The sequence below is a fragment of the Phalaenopsis equestris genome, unplaced genomic scaffold (assembly GCF_001263595.1).
Source record: "Phalaenopsis equestris unplaced genomic scaffold, ASM126359v1 Scaffold000840, whole genome shotgun sequence".
NCBI lineage: Eukaryota > Viridiplantae > Streptophyta > Magnoliopsida > Asparagales > Orchidaceae > Phalaenopsis > Phalaenopsis equestris.
The window spans coordinates 1,965,652-1,982,044 of NW_018165280.1; the positions used below are offsets into that span (position 1 = coordinate 1,965,652).

Below are 16,393 nucleotides of genomic sequence, written 5' to 3' on the forward strand. Positions count from 1 at the left end.
CGGGCGAAACCCTAGCACAGCCGAGCGGGAAGGATGACGACGTTGAATCAATATGACTGTTGAAAATAAAAAAAGGAGCTTGAGTTGAATCAAAAGGAGCTTGAGTTGATTAAGAATCAAACTGTTTCGGGTTGTCTGAGCAACTCAAATCAATATGACTGTTGAAAATTAAAAAAATTAGACTTTGAGTCGAGCTAAACTAGCTTAAATCCAAATTGATTCCTCCCACCCCCTCCTTTTCTTTTACATGCACTTAACTTAAAAATAGACTCACGTCTCTTTGTATGAAAGAAATTCTTAACAATAATAGTGTATAGTTTGTCATCAGAAAGTGCCACTATGCCAAGTAAAAAAGAAATTTTTCTAGAATTTATTTATTCCTACTTTCTCCTGTTTGCAGCCATATGGTTGGTCATCTGTAGCAAATTTAAAACTTTTATGTTGGACACATATTCATGTGTATTAAGATGATTGCTACAATTATATAGATAAGAACAAATGGAAGGGTCTATTGGAGTGGCTACAACTTATATAGATGTCTCTATGGCTGTTATAAGAAAAGCAATTTTTTTGAAAGTTATTTTGGTATTATAAATATGTTCTCTTGGACGAATGAGACGGTGACTAATTTATAATTATCCCACTAATAAATCTAGTTGTCAAAAATTTCTGAAAAATGACAAGAAAATAATAGTCACACAGAAGCGTAGCAGCAGTTTTAAAAGCAAAGCATTGCCTCAAATGAACTTTAACTTGATTGTCACAAATAATATTTTTTGTTCTCGTCTGAATTTAAAGAATTCTTCTATTTACATTTATAGATGTAACCAGGCTTAATGCATAGAATCTTTCTAATTGGTGATGTAACAATGCAGGGATCAGGACTAGTGCCTCCTATTCTGATGAAGAGATAGTGTTTGAAGCTGAAGTTAAACACACACATCAACACAGATATGCGATTGAGACGATTATAAATGGAAAGTTACTTCGTGGCTGCTTTTCTCATGCACCTCGCGTTCTTGTGAAGATAGCCTTGCATGCACGGGCAAGTAAGAAACTTTGCATTATGCTAGATTCCTTTCGTTTATGAAAACATTGTTTTTTAATTGCAATTATACCTGATGTTATCAGGAAGATGAGGGGAGAGGTTGACAGTAAATTGAACTTAAGTCTGCAAATATGTAGTACCGCGAAAGACATTCCTCAGGAAATAAAGTCAGATCCAACAAATATTAAAGATTGTCAGAAAAATCTCAATTCTAACATGGCTGATACAACAACAGAAGATGAAAAAAAACCAGAAAATATGGTTAGTTTTTATAATTATATTTTATGTTCTTGTATATTTTATTTTCATTGCCTAAAAACTTGTCAGAAGAGCTTTGGAGGAGAGAAATTTAGGTGATTTGAATGTTTACAGAGATGAGAAGATGTGTTAATAAAGCTAGGAGTGGAAAATGTTGTGAAAAAATGACGGTAATAAAATAAAAATCTGATCGAGAAAAACCGCAAAACAAAAAGACTGCGAAAACACACAGATTTACGTGGTTCAGCAAATTGTCTATGTTCACGAAGCTGCAGAAGATTTTATTAGCTTGAGGCATTACACTCGCTGATCACCTCGACGATTACAAGAAATTACTCTTTCTCTCTCCTCTCATCTCCTTCTCTCTCTCTCTACCCGAGAGCTTCAAACCGAAGCACTCCAGAAGAAGAACTTGGAAACCAATGCCGAAGAGCGATAACAAGGGGAGCTAACATGTTTATTTATTAATTTCATCATGTCATTTTGTCCATTAAGAAATTAATCTAATAATTAATGAAGCCCATTAATTATTTCCTTTTCTCCTCTACAAAAATCACAAAAGGAATTAAGAACAATTAATTTAACAATTAATTTTGAGTATCAAATACAATTTATTGTCAAACATGAGAAAAAGTAAACTTGGAGTAGTTGACCGATTTTCATATTCGCAACAAAAACAGAATTAGCTTTTCCCTCCCAAATACATCTATTAGAATCTTGGGACTCTCCATTTGAACTGGAGAAAAAGTGAAGAAAATGAATTGAAATGCAAGTGATTTATAGGTTGATTATGAAACATCGATCCTTGATTTGAGATTTTGGTTTCTTTTCATTCAAATTCCTAGCTTGCATATAACCTGAAGCTAAAGCAAATGGAGAGGAGCCAATATATTGGAATAATACAGAACAAAAGAAATCAAAAGACTTAGTTTATGAGAAAAATATCAAAGTGATTCTCCGACTCTTTGCATGGGCTCATTTTAGTCATACAGTCTATGAAATTGCTAATTTAATCCCCGATTTTTTTATGGATTGAAATAGACATCAGAATCTCTAAAGGAATGACTATTTATGCAGGGTGTAAACGAACCAAATATATCTGGGCTAAACTCGTCCAAAAAACCATTGTTCGTGTTCGGCTCACGCGTATTTCTAAAAAAAAAAAATACATATTTGGCTCTTTTTCTTAGCGAGTCTAACACGAGCTGTTTGCGAACAAAGAAGCGTTTTGACAAACCTAGTCATGCAACTCTTAGGGTATAAATGCGCCGAGCTTGAGCAAGCCTAGACTCGGCTTTTGTTTGGCTTGTTAAAAAATATCATTTTCGTGTATATTTCAAGCCAAAACGAGCCGAACATGAACGAACAATTTTTTGTACGTGTTTGGCTCTTTTATATATCGAACACACAAAAAATATTCATATTCGGCTCGTTTGCTTAACGAATGAATCAAACATAACTTGTTCACGAACAAGCCTTTTTGCATCCCTATATTTATGGTTTTAAATTGACTCTATTATACTCTCTGGAACTAAATTGATCACATGTTAGTAGTCGGGGGACCATATTGACACTTTACTTCTTAGTTTATTATGTCCATGCTCTTATTTGTTTTTCACTTTTCCTCTTTTCTTTTGAAGATATATCTTCCTATTTTGAAAATAACTTAAAAGAGTATAATTCTCTTCTCTGTAGGCCCAAGGAAAATCAGTGCCAGTACCTGTGAGAAATGAATCCTCAGGTGCCTTCTGTAAAAAAAATGTAGAAAAATATTTTAAGTTTTCTCTTTGTAAGTAAAAAAATAATGTTGCTTAACTTTAAGCTTACCAACAGATATTCTATTTCTTAGTCCAGTGATATTATTCTCATTTTCATTTATTTATTAATCTATTTTGTATGTAGCAGGAATAGTTGATGGCTCTTCAGCTAATGGACAACCTAAAATGGCAGCAGAGGTGTATACATTTACAAAATTAATGGAAGCAACATTAGTAAAGGTTGTATTGATCCCCAAGTGATTCAGTTGAGAAAGCCTTTGCAGGTTGATAGCGCAGGAGATGAAGAAAATTAAGATAACATCATCAAAATATTGTGGGTAAAATAGCAGTTGTGCAATCCAAAGAGGGGAATAATAAAAGATGAGAGAATGCAAATATGATTGACTAACAATGAATTTAGTGGTGTAAATGTTTTATGTTTTAAGGTAATGTTCATTATTTCTCATTTAATTAACATACATAAATTAAATATAATTTACGTGTAATTTTTAAAAATTTAAATAAAATCAAAAAAAAAGAAAAGAAAATGAATAATTTATAATATAACTAAGTATATTCTAGGACATACTCATTATTTCTAATGATATACTTCAAAATCTTGATAAAATAAATTATAGTTTATTTTCAGGTGAGTGCAATATAAAGATTATATTTGACTCAAAAAGACATCCTATTTTACACGAATCTCAAAGAAAATCTAATAACTACATTTGAGTCAAGACATTCAACACAATTTTTGGGGCCATTTACATATATACCACCCGATTCTTACATATTCATCCATTTTATCAATGACTGAAAATGTGCAATTCACTTTTTAAAAAAAAGTTAAAAAAGATCATACTTTTGACATGATATGAAAGATTTGGGGGTAGTAATGTAACAAAGTAAATTGTTGATGTTAGATATATAAATATATAGGAATTCTATGAGGTATGTATGTAAATGCCCCCAACTTTTATGTCAATACATCTTTGATATGATTTTCATTGGAAAATAAATCTCACCAAAATCCCACTTGTAAGAATAAACATTTTTGAGTCCGATGAGTTTCAAATTTTTATCAGCAAAAGCTTTACATAATTTTCAAGTTCTTGCGATCTCCACCAAGATCTTGTGCAGAGCTTGAGGCTTGGAAAAAAATGGGGAGTGATCTGAGCCTTCAAGCCTAAAAACCTTCTCCGGCGGGTTCAATTCACACAGTCTTTGTTGCAGGGGAAGAGGCAGAGCATTGTCTTCAGTAGTCTCGATGTAAAATCTCCTGACTGAGCCATACTTGATATTTGTAAGCTCGAGTTCTTCTAGTATTGGTGCAAAAGGAATAGGCCTCATTAAACCTGAAGCCAGAGTGATATCCTACATGAAAAGAGCAAAATACACTTTAGGATCAAGCTATAGTTATAAAAACAAGAAGAGAATCGTTAGTAACAAGGTTTAGAAAATCGGACTGGACTGGCTGCTTTGACCGCGAATTGGTGGCCAGCTGGGTTTTAATCATATACTAGTATTACAATAAAGTACTTTTTACCATTTGTATGCTCTTTAATTGCCTATACATAGGCACTTTTATGCAAAACAAACGTTTACCTTAACACTAACTATACAGAAGACAAGAAAATAAATAAAATAAAAAATGCTGCTGATCGCAAGAACAAAACATACCATCGTAGGGCTTTGATTAAACAAAAGATCTTTTAATAATGATGTCTCGAGGCAAATAGCTGTAGGAGTTTGATCTTTTCCATTTGCATGCAAAAAGATTTGAGCTTGTTGCATCAATTCATTGGTAGCTTCCTATTGTCAGAAAAAAATGGATAGCAGATATGGTTAGGAGTTATCAGCAATCCATGTACCTCACAACAAACTACATTTGGTGAAAATGACAAGAAATTTCTATATATATATATATATATGTATTATAAACATACCACACAATTTTCATTTATTTATATATCTAACACCGAAAGTTTGATATTTACATTCATAACTCTTTGGTGTTATAAAACTATGCGTGAAAAAGGTGTATTTTACTATAAAAAAGTTAATAACAGCAGTATTTTTGATGTGATGTTAAAGATTTTAATGGTATGCATGTAAATATTACATTTTGTGTCAAATATGTAAATATATAAGAAATTGTGTGGTATGTATGTAAATAATGATTAGTAAAAATGAATTGAAACCTCTTGAGAGAGCATGTCAACGGTTCTTTGGCCATTTTTCAGCATAAAGGCAGCAAGAAAGACAGATTTGGCAATCTTCGCCGGAAATGCTTCCATGGCATATGAGATGCATGTACCACCAAAGTCATGCCCAACTAGGATCACCTGTTAAAAAATGCTTGAGATTAAAATCCAAGAGAATACAATTTTCAAGTTCAGCAAGATCATCTATGCACCCAAAACAAGAAGTGAAGGCTACAATGGTGCGAGGCAAAGAGCACCCATTTCAGAAAAAGCATTGTAATAATCCCCCAACTCTTCGCGGGGGAATATTTTAATCCCAAAAGTTATAAAAACATCAATTTAATCTCCAAACTTTTTAATTGGTGGCTAAAATAGTCTTCCCTGAAACTATTTTAGCCCATATTAAAAGAGTTTATGGATTAATTTGATATTTTTATAGACACTAAGACAAAATGCCCCATGTAAAAATACTCGGGGGATTATTTTGACACTTTAATCGATAAGATGAATATTAGAAAGATATAAAGTAGTGTTGAACTAAGTAGATTCTAAAATGCCGAAACACATGAATAATAGAAGATATTCAATCTTAATTTAGGAAGAGGAGAGCATACCTTCTCAATACCACCCAGCTTTTTAAGGAAAGTAATCAATGGATTTAAGTATTCGGAAAGACTTGTAATGTTGTTAGCATCGACGGAATGAGTTACAGATCCAGCAAGGTTTATTGCAGTGACCTCAAATCCAGCATCCCCCAAAAGCGACATAGTCTTATACCAGCACCATCCACCAAAACCACCTCCATGCACAAGAACAACTTTATTTGTTTCTAAATCTTCTACTCCTCTTTCCTGCAAAGGTATCATTTAATAAAACAGAAACAACAATGCAGCACCTTTTAGGAAAAAGGATTGCGTCAGAAAAAGTAATTTTCCAGAAAGAAAAAAGATGAAAGAATTCAGAATGAGACAGACAGCATATGCATTCACTTTTTAGATATAGATGATTTTCATCAAAAATGGATAAATTTGCCTTCTTTCATAGGAAAGAAAAAATATAGGGTGACATATCTTTCTATGACTAAACATACCAAAAAATGTTAGAAAAATCTGAACCTGCTATATATTTATCTACCTTTAGAATGTCGAAAAATTTGAGAAGATTTAGTGTTTTTTTCTCAATTCACCTTCAAATATAGGAATATTTATCCAAAGGACCTAAATTTTAGAATGTTATTAAAGATGCAAGAAATTAGGATTGATTCCATGCATAAGGTTAAATTCTTTAAATTTTGAGAATTTTTAAAGAATATTCAAAATAATAATAAAAAAACAAATAATACTACTATAGATGATGTTAAATATGAAATGCCATCAAAGCTACATGAAAAAGCCTTGCCATCATATTTTCTTCTTCAAAAGGGAAGCATCGATGGATGAATGTGAGACTAGGAATCAGTGTCAATCATGTCAATGTTGTCCTTTATTAAGCTACTACTTCCTTTTCGATGGAGAGTTGTGACACGATAAACCACTTTTCAATGGAGAGGCGTGACAAGATAAACCACTTTTCGTATTAAGGAGTGCTCAAGGAACCTCTACTTGGCTGATGGATCGTTAAAAAACCTTAAAAAATATTCCTATAACTCTTTTTGATTTCGTTGTAGACTCGTATTGTAGCCTTGTCATAACATCTATAAGTTAGCTATGGATCAATTGAATATTGGTAAAAAAAAAATGAAATTGATTTTGCATGGAAAATATATTTAAAGATAAGGCTTTAGGTCCAATAAGAAGACAACGATTGAGATTTGGAGAATTATGTGGCATAATATAGTAGTTTAGTCAATAGAATTTTGATATCAATTTTTAATAGCAAAAAGGATGTTTAAGATTGTGCATCCCATAAAGGGGTCAAATTTATGAGTTATAAATCAAAGCTAATGGAGAGTAATGGAACATAGACTTCGGAAAGTTACATGAGTTTTGGAAAATCAATTTGGTTTTATTCTAGGAAGATCCATTACGAAAGAGATTTTAGTGTAAGACAATAAATGGAGAGGCATAAAGAGCAAATAAATGATTTACATGTGATTTTTATTGATCTTAAAAACCTATAATTGAGTATCACCTGAATTGTTGTGTGTGTGTTTTAAGGTAGAAAGGTGTATCAAAGATATTTTGACTTTTTAAAAGATATGTATGTTGGCGCATAGACTTCTATTAGAAGTTATGGATCAGGCATAGAGTTTTCAATTATTTTAGGTCTACATGAATGATTAGCAATAAGTTCATATACTTTATATCAACCATGGAGATACTTATAAAGGATTTGCAAGGACTTCTAATGAATGATTTTTGCGGATGATATTATTTTAATTGTCGAGGCATCTATCAAAATAAGTGAAAAAATTATTAAAATATTTTGAAGTTAAGAGACCTCTGAATTAGTATAATATAATATGTAATTTTAATGGATATCATTTTAGCAAATAATTTCTTATTATTATATTATAATGTACTATCTAAACATAATATGTTTAAATGTATTGGATCTATTATGAGGATATTGATTAGGATATAATTTCTAGATTTAAGGCTTGATATTTAAAAAGAATAAGTGTCTCAAAACTTTTATGTAATTAGAGGACATTAAGGAGGCTTAAAGTTAATTTTTATATAATTGCTACTAGGGCGACGATGTTGCATGGGTTTAAACATTAGCAATGAAAAATTCATTGATATTTGAGCGTGTAATGAATGAGAATGTTAAGATGATTATGTGACAGTTATGAAGGATAAATTAATGAAAGAGCATATTAGAGGAAATATTAGACGTCTATTAAAGATAAGGTCATTGAAAATATAATTATGTAATTTCGACATGTATAATGAACGATAGAAAGTTTACTTGTTAAAAGGTTTAATAAAGTTAGTATCATAGCATTGGAAAAGAAAAGTGGTGTATGAAGTTAAATGGATAGAAGTTGTTCAAATTGATTTGTGATGAATATATTTAACACCTTAGATAGCCATCAATAGAAATGAAAGTAAGATGAGGATTCATAACACCGTTTTAGTACTAAGGAAGAGGCCGATGATGATGATGATGATGATGTTTAATTGACCCTTTATTGAGAAAACAATTATTTTCATACATTGGTAGGATGAATTTGCTAAGTTGGGAACTCGGAAGCCTCCGTTTTCTAAATTGCATTTCCATTTCTTAAAAAGGGATCGATTTCTTTAGCTAGGGATTTTGTTTGCTTTTATTATGCTAGTATATATGCTTTGGTGGATGTTATTTAGTTGTTGGTTACATAACAAAACAATTTTTTTTCTTAATGTTTCCTATGCTATAAAGTTTCAAAATCAATTGCAATGCAAATAAGATTCTTATTAGCTCTCATTGATATATATTTAACTTGAGATGTTAGTAGTTGAATGACGTTTACGCTACACTATTGTGAAAGCTTTCTTTGTATGGTATTATTTTCCACAAAACAATGAACGTAAAATAGAAAAAAGCGTAAAACTAGAACATTCTAACGGATAGTGAAAGTTTGAACGCATATACACTTCTCTATTAACAATACAAACACATAAAGCCCTCAAACTCAAAATAATTCAGGCATCAGAGTTTGAGATTAAAATCACCTTCCCCGCAGTAGAACCAGCTATTTCACCCAGCCTGATATCTGTGAACAAGTAAAAAGTCCATTTTTTAATAGATTGACTAAGAAAAAAAGCAAACTCCAATGCTAAAATGATAAATTAAAACAAGAGATTCATTAAAAGAGCTAAAAAATTTTCATTTTTCAACAAAACTCTAATTCAAACTGTTTAGAGTCAACCTCCACAAGAAGTAGCCACATCCTCAATGGGATTTCCATGGTTCATTTTTCTTAGTTGTGCTGCCTGATCAGGTTCTTCATCTTCCTCGTCAGAAATAATCAAACGAACACGCTTCCGACCAAGAGATTGGAGGTTAACATCATGATCGACTAAATCTCTATTCAAACGCTCGCCCGAACTATCTGACATTTTGGCTTTCGTGTTTAATGAAGACATCTCCATCTTGGATGATTTTTTGCTTTTTTCAATGAGCATTCTTAAAGGAACATCAACATCAACATCATCACCAGTGGCTAAATTTGGCTTATCCTCAAAAATTGAAGGATTATTAATTTCCAATGAATCAGATTCATCGGATGAAAGAAGAGATGCAACTACGCCCTCTGTTTCAGTTTCAGAACAGTAATCTTGATCCACTCTCATCAACAACTCGCCTCCATTCAGTAAACGCTCAACATTTTGAATCTCAATATGTAATTTTCTGCTTGGCACAAACACAATAAAGGGGTTCAAAATATAAGGGCAAATTTACAAAGTCCCAAATGTCACCAAGCATACCTTGTTTCGTCGACATTGTCAAATCTGATCATATGACTAAAATGCATATTCTGAAGTGCAGATAGTTGTAAAGATGGTAAGTTTGCTTCAACTGATATTCTGCATGAAAATAAATCATCAAAGATGCAATTTACCATTCAAAGGATAAATAATTGACATTTTGCACTCTTGAAGATATACACTGCCAATTTAAAAAAAAATCTGTGCAAATTCCACAATGCACTTAAATCACCTATAACCTTCCTTGAATGCCTCTAGTGCCCCAACCCAGTCACCGGAAGAATCCAAAACCTCACCAACATTAATCTTGGCTAATGCCTGCCCCTGAGGTTCTCATAATCATAAAATAAGATTCAATAGGATTCTAGTAAATGAAACAATCCTGCACATTATAAGAAAACATATATTGAAAGATACATATCATGTACGATACCATACAAGCAAGCCGTCCAGTTTTATTAGCCACTTAAGGATTGAAACAAGCTTTGCAACCCCCAAAAATATAAGATCCAAAAGAAAAGCGTAATGTTACCATTATCGATAAAAAAAAGAAGCCATGCAAAGGCTGTTTGGTGTTTAGACTGCAATATTATTGACACGGTAGCCGTTACAGTAGCCACGGTCTCCATGCAAATGTACCCCTTTTTTTGTCATTTCTTTTAATCTTAGATAACTTTGTATTCAGTAGTTGCTAAATTTGATCAGCACCATAGATCATTAATTGGCATCTACTAATAAATCAACATTAAATAACCAATCCCAGCAAGCCAAAAAACCCCTTAATAAGCACATTTAGCTTTTAAATGAAACAATTTATCTTAAAAACTTCATACACGGCTGGACTACATGATTCAAATGCTCAATATAAATATCATACCTGAAGGTTACCAATAGATCTGTAAGCATTCCAACTTTTCATATACCATTTGAGTGCTTTACCAAAGTTTCTAAGTTTCTGGTAAGACTCTCCCATAACCAGAAAAGAATCACCGAGTTTTCCCTTGTCGCAAAGCTCAGTTGCTACTCTTTTCTTCATTTTTGCAAATTCTTGATGCTGTTAATTAAAATTTAAAACATTAGCCCAATAAATTTTGATATAAATATGATATTAAGACAGAAGATCAAAATATAATTATATGGAAAAACTACCAAAAAATGCAGTTACAAATCACAAAATCAAAATTGAGTTTTTTCTTTAAGAAGATCATGGGTTCAATTCAGACAGAACTATTAAATCAAGTATTTGTTAACAAAGGAAGGCTTTAAGCAATAGTTAGATTGCCTTCATTTATTATGTGAAAGACGTTAATTAGATCTTCTCCAACTTTCCATGCCTACAAGTACTTTTATTTACAAAACTGATGATATAGTTGGAGGTTTCCACAGAATCGCAATATGCAAATCCACTTAATAAATATTAGAAGTATTGGGCTCAAAGAAAACGAACTAGGTGTAAACCCATTAAGATAAAGGGAATAAAGTTATGTATATTTTAATTCATAATACGAAAGAAATATAGCTTACCATTTTCCCTTAAGAAGAATTTGATCATTACCAAGATCATGATGTAAATACCAAAAGCAATATGACTATGGCAGTAATGATCATTACCAAGATCATGTGGTAATTACCGAAAGCATTATGACTATAGCAGTAAATGCAACTTGAATTTCCACCCTCCTTGAACAGGCATGAGACAGAAGATAAACAAAGACACAACATATTTTACTTAGCGTTTATCCTGATCTTGTCTGATCTTATAAGATGGCGAAACTTACAACTTATGCAAAAGTATAAAAAACATAATTTGAGTTTTCTTTTAGGAGAGTTGAAACATAGAGCTAGAATATGCTATTAATTGTTACGATTGCTGGTCAATAACATCAATTAATCTTCTCAGAAAAATATAAAAATCCTTATTTCCATAAAGAATGGCTCTCGCAATTCTACTAACTTACAAAGAATAACTGCCTGACACCTTCAAAAGAAAAACAAGCAGAGAGATAAAATTGAAGTATAAATACCAAACATACCTTCGTCCATGCAAAAATCAACATAGATTTTTCAATCAAACTATCCAAGGAAACATATTGCTCTAACAAAAACTTCCTTTCATTTGCCGTTCCACGAGCATCACTCGTGGCCCTCTCCAATCTTTTGAGTTTTTGCTCGTCTTTTATCAACAACTCTAACACCTTAGATGCTTCATTTACAGTTTCAACATTCTGAGAAATAAGATCTACTAAGGAATCCTCATTCTTCATTCTTTTCGCAATATCCATCGCCTTTTGATAGCAAAGAATGGCCTCGTCATGCTTTTGCACTCTGTAATGCAGTTCACCAAGGTTGATGACCCCCTTCACTTCATCTTGGGTATGCCCGATCCGTTTACAAATTAAAACTTCTATCTCGATGTGGTTCTTAGCCTTATTCCATTCCCTCAGTTCTAAATATACTTTTCCAAGGTTATGATGAAGCTGAGCGCGTCCATCATCATATTCATTGACTTCCTCTTCATCACATATCCTTAAACCCTTGAGAAGAATTTTCTCAGCTTCCTCAAGATTATCGACATCCATTTCATGCATGCCGATGTTATTAAGTGCAATGATATATTCTTTTAGGAAGAAACTATTTGTTTTGGGGGGAGGGTTTTGCTTGAGAGACAGAGCTAGCTTCATAGCCAGCTTGAAGTATTTCTTGGCTCTTCTTTTTGCATGGTGATCACTTTCTGATCTTAAAAACAATTCATGGTAAGTTCGGCCAAGTTGTGTGCCTGCTCTTTGTTGTTCGATAATGTCATTTGTATCATTGGCAAGCTCAAAATGTTTTTCCTGCAATACATGGAAATTATAAGATAAAAATTCAGTTATTGAAACTTTCTTATAGAATATAAAAATAGGTATTTCACTAAAACCTATGAGATGGATGTAATTAAAAGGACAATATTTTGCAATATAGATCAAAAACATAAGGACAATATTTTGCAATATAAATCAAAAACATAAGAAGGCTAAACTATGCAAGCTTAAATCTCCAACAGGCTTAAAAAAATATACAGCAGAATGGATAGAATCAGAAAATTAACTTCAGAATCCTCCTACCAAATTTCATATATGCAAGTGATTCCTTGCTAGAAAGATGTTGTCCGTCTGAAATGGATGTTTTTAAAGCATTTAATAAATATACGGAATTGCATCAAATTCTTCATAAAGGTTTCAAATTTCAAAAGTAGAAAATTGGATGTGATGGGATACAAAATCCAATTACAATATTTACAGCTTCAACTAGCTAAATGGTGGATCTTGGCTAATCATTATGTAACAGAGGTTGTCTTTATAAAAACGACCACACTGTAGCTATCGGAAATGAACTTCTATCTAGGAACTTGGCAGTAACATCTATAATCAAATTTACAACGAATTGTGCAGAAACCTTTGGCAAATGCATATGCATAAATTATTTCAGTTACAACCCTTTAATCTTTTTGGCCCAACAAAAAAGAAAAATAAAAGCTAATAGCCGTTCGGAATCATTTTTTTAATATACTTTTTTTATTTAAAAAATATGTCAGTTCCCTTAAAAACATTGCTGTAGCAGCAGTAGTGTAACAGCAACCACCGACACCACTGCTGGGAATAGATGTTTTCAACAAAACTCAAAACACCTAAAATAGTACTTCCCAATTCTTTTTCTAAAAACCAACTCATTTGTTTTTATTTTCTAATAAAAACATTAAAAAAAAGTGACCCAAGCAGGTCCTAAGATTTTGGCGAATTGCTATTTGGCTACAAAGACTAGCAAATCAATATCCATTAATTCTCTCAAACTCTAAATCTGTGTAGAGGCTAGTAAACACTACTTACAAACACTCAAACATAGAGAGTAAATTAAATCTTAAACAATTATAACTTGATAGAGGAGTGCTTCTTCAAAGCGCTCTAGCCGGAGGTAGAGATCGCCAAGCGACTGGCATGCAGCAAGGAGCTGCTTCTGAGGAAGATACCTAGCTGATACCTTGTAATCGATTAGAAGCCACCTTAGAGCCTCGACGTACTCTCCCCTCCTCTTGAGAAGGTCTCCAATCATGTTTGCATGCCGCGCCTCTTTTTCGTGGTTCCCATCCCGAACCGCTTCTTTGTATCTGAGCTTCGCCGCTCTGATATCATCGTCTTCTCTTCCCATTCCGTTCCGGTAACAGTGAAAAGGCGATCTTTCGCCTTCACCGGGTTTTCAGAAAGTATCTTCCTCAAAGGCTAGGGCTTCGACAAGGCTCGTTTACACAATTACACCCCTAAGAATCAGGTGATATTTATGAAAATCTCCAATAAAAAGCATATTATTTAGATATTAGATAAATAAATATAAAAAAAAAGTTTCTGCTTATCGCGTATTTCGAGCTCAAAAAGTGTGTTCGTGTTTGACTCGTTTGCTTAGCAAGTCGAACACATTCCTTGAAAGTCAAATGAATTCACAAATGCATGCATAACTTTTAAAGGTAACATGCTTCAGGATTCAATATACTTTCCACCTGCTTACCAAAGATAATAGAATGCTTCAGGATTCAATATACTTTCCACATGTTTACCAAAGATCTATATACTTTCTTACCTTACAATAATTAGTAAACAAAACAACCACCTACAATGATAGAATGCTTTCAGGATTCAGGCCTTATAGTGCCACATTGCAACAACTGCATGAATTGGTAATGCCACCTCAATGCTCATAATATCAAGCATTGTAAATTTAAAAATCATCACATATGCTTTTAACCCATCAATTAATTATGTAACACATAAGCACACCTATCCAAATCTATACCATCCGACATTTGCATGCATACAACCCAATTCTTTGTCATTTACAAATGTAGTAAAGATCTATAACAGTATCAAAACAAGAGGCACTAAACATCATAGGCAACTTTATATATTGTTATCTCAAAAAAAACTTTACAAAAATAGATGTGACTATTTTTGTATTCTTAAGTTTTCACAAATTCGTCCATAAAAAAAGAAAAAATTATGATCTAAAGGCTAGGGCTGTCAACGACAGCAACGCCTAAACCTGTATGAATCGCCGCACAAATACACTATAGCCGAACTAAATTTCATAACACTCTTATATCATATCTCATTCATAAAAAAATTGCAATATGCGAGATTTAGCTGCTACAACCCTAAAAGGTTAGGTTTCATTCAAAAAATCTCTAGGTTTCATCAACCCTAAAAGGCTAGGTTTCATTCAAAAAATCTAAATAAATCTAAAAGAAATTTAAGAAAATTTAAGATAAGAGGCGATCCCGAGAATAGATATGAAATATTAGAGAAAATATACTCAGAGATGACTCCTAGGTAGCCAAACAAACAACCAATGAACCAAGCAAGAATATCGAGCAACCACGCAAGAATAGCGAGCAAACGACCCAAGAATATCGAGGAGAATAAAAGTAGATATTAACAGAAGAACACGAACGACAAACCCTAAGCCATTGTGACCAAAAAGGAAAAGGGAAAGGCAGCCGAAACGGAGAAGGATCAACAGGCGAATGGGGATTGGGGAGGGTCGGTTAGGGTCGAGTATTAGATATATTATATTATATAACTTATATTATATTATTATTGGCTCGTTAAAATATAAAAATATTATGATAAGTAATTTTTTTAAATAAAATTAAAATAATATATTTTCTAAAAAAAGGTTTTTTAAAAAATAATTAATTATAATTTATAATATTGAATTTTATAAATTTTTATTTTGTATTCCTTATTTATTTATTTTCGAACCAATTTGAGCCAATCACGAGCGAACAAACAATTATTCGTGTTTGGCTCGTTTACATTTCAAGCTTAAAAACTTGTTCGTGTTCGGCTCGTTAGGCTTAACGAACAAACCGAACGCGACCTGCTTAACGAGCCGAACTAGCAGCAGTTCGTGAACAAAGAGCCAAATTGACAACCCTATTAGATCTAGGGCTGTCAAAAAAGCTCGTTGTTCGTGAACAATTCGTGTTCGGTTCGTCAATGAGTTCGTGTTCGATTCGTTCGATAAGTAAATGAGACGAACGTGAACAAGCTCTTTTCGTTCAGTTAGTTAAACGAACCAAACACGAACAGTGATGGTTCGTTCGTGTTATGCTTTCGTTCGTGTTCGAATCGTTATTGTTCGAATATAAAATAATTTAAAATAATTATATATATAATAAATTAATAATAGTAATATACTATTATACTATATTAGCAATATACTAAAATAGATATTATATATTTATATAATATATGTTATATAATTAATATAATATAATATGTAAGTATAAAACTAAAAAAACCCTAACTCGTTACTCCTAAGCCCCGACCGACGACCTCTCTCTCAAATGTTCTTGGGTTCGGCTGCCTCTCCCTCTTCCGACTCTTCTCCTTCCTCTCAAAATCGCGAAACACGCTTGGCCGCAAGAGCTTAGGGTTTGTCGTTTGTATTCGTTGCTCTCCTCCTCTTCCGAGTCCTCTCTTCTCAAAATCGCGAAATGGTTTTGGCGGCGAGAGCTCAGGGTTTGCTCTTCCGCTTCCTCTTCCGAGTCATTTTCTTCTTCCGATTCCTCCAATTTCAAGCCAAACTCGAGCCCGAAAATATTATTCGAGCCGGACACGAACACACCCATCACGAGCCATTTCGAACACGAGTCGATTTCGAACACAAGCCAATATCGCA

At 32.9% G+C, this 16,393-nt stretch overlaps 1 protein-coding gene across 2 annotated transcripts in view; it reads right to left on the reverse strand.

The window, feature by feature from the left end:
• Nucleotides 1-3,923: 3,923 nt before the first annotated feature.
• The window catches only part of LOC110031599 (protein TONSOKU-like), a 32,161-nt gene continuing 19,691 nt past the window's right edge, over nucleotides 3,924-16,393 (reverse strand). Inside the window, exons 1-11 of one of the 2 annotated variants that reach the window (XM_020734869.1) lie at nucleotides 13,595-13,915; nucleotides 11,716-12,516; nucleotides 10,560-10,736; nucleotides 9,915-10,006; nucleotides 9,683-9,781; nucleotides 9,124-9,605; nucleotides 8,927-8,967; nucleotides 5,885-6,121; nucleotides 5,268-5,411; nucleotides 4,747-4,878; nucleotides 3,924-4,440 (exon numbers count right to left, since the gene is read on the reverse strand). In XM_020734869.1, the coding sequence (XP_020590528.1) occupies nucleotides 4,171-4,440; nucleotides 4,747-4,878; nucleotides 5,268-5,411; nucleotides 5,885-6,121; nucleotides 8,927-8,967; nucleotides 9,124-9,605; nucleotides 9,683-9,781; nucleotides 9,915-10,006; nucleotides 10,560-10,736; nucleotides 11,716-12,516; nucleotides 13,595-13,867 (2,748 nt within the window). In that variant the 5' untranslated portion in view covers nucleotides 13,868-13,915 and the 3' untranslated portion in view covers nucleotides 3,924-4,170. Of the gene's footprint in view, nucleotides 4,441-4,746; nucleotides 4,879-5,267; nucleotides 5,412-5,884; nucleotides 6,122-8,926; nucleotides 8,968-9,123; nucleotides 9,606-9,682; nucleotides 9,782-9,914; nucleotides 10,007-10,559; nucleotides 10,737-11,715; nucleotides 12,517-13,594; nucleotides 13,916-16,393 lie in introns of those variants that run through there. The other variant, XM_020734870.1, reaches the window with a different exon arrangement.